At 60.0% G+C, this 2,290-nt stretch overlaps 1 protein-coding gene across 1 annotated transcript in view; it reads right to left on the bottom strand.

Annotated features, from left to right (window-relative positions):
• PLEKHA2 (pleckstrin homology domain containing, family A (phosphoinositide binding specific) member 2) overlaps positions 1 to 1,975 on the bottom strand; it is a 14,585-nt gene extending 12,610 nt beyond the window's left edge. Inside the window, exons 1-2 of the mRNA XM_009703677.1 lie at positions 1,818 to 1,975; positions 753 to 809 (exon numbers count right to left, since the gene is read on the bottom strand). Of these exons, the coding sequence (XP_009701979.1) occupies positions 753 to 809; positions 1,818 to 1,958 (198 nt within the window). The 5' untranslated portion in view covers positions 1,959 to 1,975. The remainder of the gene's footprint in view (positions 1 to 752; positions 810 to 1,817) is intronic.
• Between the last annotated feature and the right edge of the window lie 315 nt (positions 1,976 to 2,290).

The following is a 2,290-nucleotide window of genomic DNA, read 5'->3' as shown; positions in this document are numbered from 1 at the left end:
CCCCCCAGCAGCGGGAGAAGGACGGTGGCAGCTCCGCTTTCCGCAGCCACGGCTCCACACGTTCCAGTCACCAGCCCTGCAACAGTTGTCATTTAGTGCACTATTTTCACCTTCCCGTGGAAGCCGGGTAATGCCGTTAAGACCAAGCTTCCAGAAGGTCTCATCCTTCAGGGTGCTGCTGTCTAAGCACAGGGGAGAGCAACTGGTGCCTCCGAATCCATCACAAAAGGGACCCTGGGACCATCTCTACGTCCCCACTTTTGTTGGGTCTGATGAGCACCCTCCCACGGACCTCGGGCCGCAGCGGGACCAGCAGTGGGAGGCACCGCACCGGGGTGATGGGGACTGAGTACCAAAGCGAGAGGGGTACCAAGGTACGAGCGCAAACGCCAGCTCGGTCCGGTGCCAGAGCAGCAACACCGTGCTGACTGCCAGCTCCACAACCAGCTCACACCACCCCTGTGCTCCCGTCCCTGCTCAGCCCCTGCCGCCCTGTGTTCTTCCTCATGGCAGAGCAGTTCCTCTTCCTCCCGTGCCCCAACCTCGCCGCCTGCCCCGGTTCGTGGGTGAAGGGATGCTCCCCTCTTCCCACAGACCCACTCAGGCTCCTGTCCCAGGGAGGATGGTGTGGGCTAGGACAGGATCTTGCCTCCGGTGCTGCCAGGATGAGCCATCGCCTCTCCCGGGAAAGCCACACGGATACGGGGACGGCAGGGAACATTCATTTTCCCTCCACCCCACCCCGACATTACCTTGGAGATATAGGTCAGCTGCAGAGATCCGACAGCACCCGCACCGATGGCCAGGTTCTGCAAAACATTTAACGAGCAATGGGGGTTAAATGAGAGGGAGAACACAAAAGAGGCGAGTCAGGCTGTCATCCAGTGTCATTGGGGTCAGGCAGCAAAAGCTACAGCCCCGCCACCGGCCTCGGCCGCTTCCCTTCTCTCTGCACCTGGTTCATCTCGCACCCTACACGCAGCTGGGACCGGCCACGCCGCGCTGCACCCCAGCACCATGCCCTCCGTGGTCCCGCTCCAAACTGCCTGTCCCGCTCACCACCCCGTGCAGCCGCATCTCAGGTGCAAGACAGGCTCCGACTCCTCCCCCTGCATGGCCCAGAGAGCCGGAGTTGGGGCTAACACTGGCCAGGAGGCTACGGGCAGGCAGGTGCTTCCCCTTCCCCTTTTAACATGGCAATGGAGAATCTGGTGCAAGATGCTCTTCAGGAAGGCAGGTGCCTTCCCCAGCCTACAAGCAGTGCTCAAGCACCGTGGGGTTTCCAGGAGGGTCTTCCTAGAGCTCAGCTTTGGCTCTTGCTCTTTTGAGCTTGACCGCAAGGGCTGGGGCAGCTCCCCGAAACATCGGGCACAACACGCGCAGACTCCATCTCCCCCAACCGCCCAACTCCTGGTCTAAGTGCTTTTGCTGCCTGACACCACTTCCAAGATGACAAATATTTCTCAGATAACCTCTTCTCTTTCTTGTTATCTCTGTCTCTACACCAAGACACAAGGGAGATGTAACAGCTCACATTGGCACGGCATTGCTATAGGTTCCCCCAAGGTGTCAATGGCTCGTGGCGGTGTAAGCTGCTGCTGGGCCAGTCCTGGAAACTACAGAAATCACAGGGGGCTGCTCTCCTGGAGCTTGGTCATGGCCACACTCACCCTGACAGACAACATCCTCCTTTGGAGACCCAGAGGAGATGCCTCCATAACTGCAGCCCAGCGGGAAGGTCAGGACGTGCCTAAAATCTCGCTAACAACTTCCACGGATGTGCCCGGTGTGAAGCTGGGACCAGTGCAGGAGCCTACCTGAGGGTTGTCCATGTACCACAGGAGGCAGTTGGCCTGGGTGTCCAGGATGAAATACCTCCGCAGAAACTTGCCGCAGGTCTCATTTTCTTCGATGTCCAGGAACCCGCAGATACGGTTCTGTCGATCCAAGTACGGCATGCCGGGCTCCTTCTCGCATCACCCTGCCGAGGAGGGACATGCAGGGAGAGGTGGGTGCTCCGCTCCCGTGGCCCCAACTCCCCAGGGAGCTGCTCTTGCACCTATGGCCATCTCAACCCATCGGTGCCAGGCGTGTCGGGATGCCAGCACGTCCGCTCAGCCTGCACCCGAGCTCAAAAGCAGGAGAGGGAAAGGACAATCTGCCAGGGCTGGTCCAAACCGGCATGTCAGCTGCCTCCCTCCACTGAAAAACGAGGCATTTTCATAAACGTGTTCCTCCCCGCGAAGCCCCAGCCCCGAGAGCCACCAACCCCACTGCGGCGGGGCACCTC

This window comes from Cariama cristata, unplaced genomic scaffold (genome assembly GCF_000690535.1).
Source record: "Cariama cristata isolate BGI_N322 unplaced genomic scaffold, ASM69053v1 scaffold34647, whole genome shotgun sequence".
Lineage (NCBI taxonomy): Eukaryota > Metazoa > Chordata > Aves > Cariamiformes > Cariamidae > Cariama > Cariama cristata.
The sequence above is the reverse complement of the archived record's forward strand: the minus strand, read 5'-3'. Positions and strand labels throughout refer to the sequence as shown.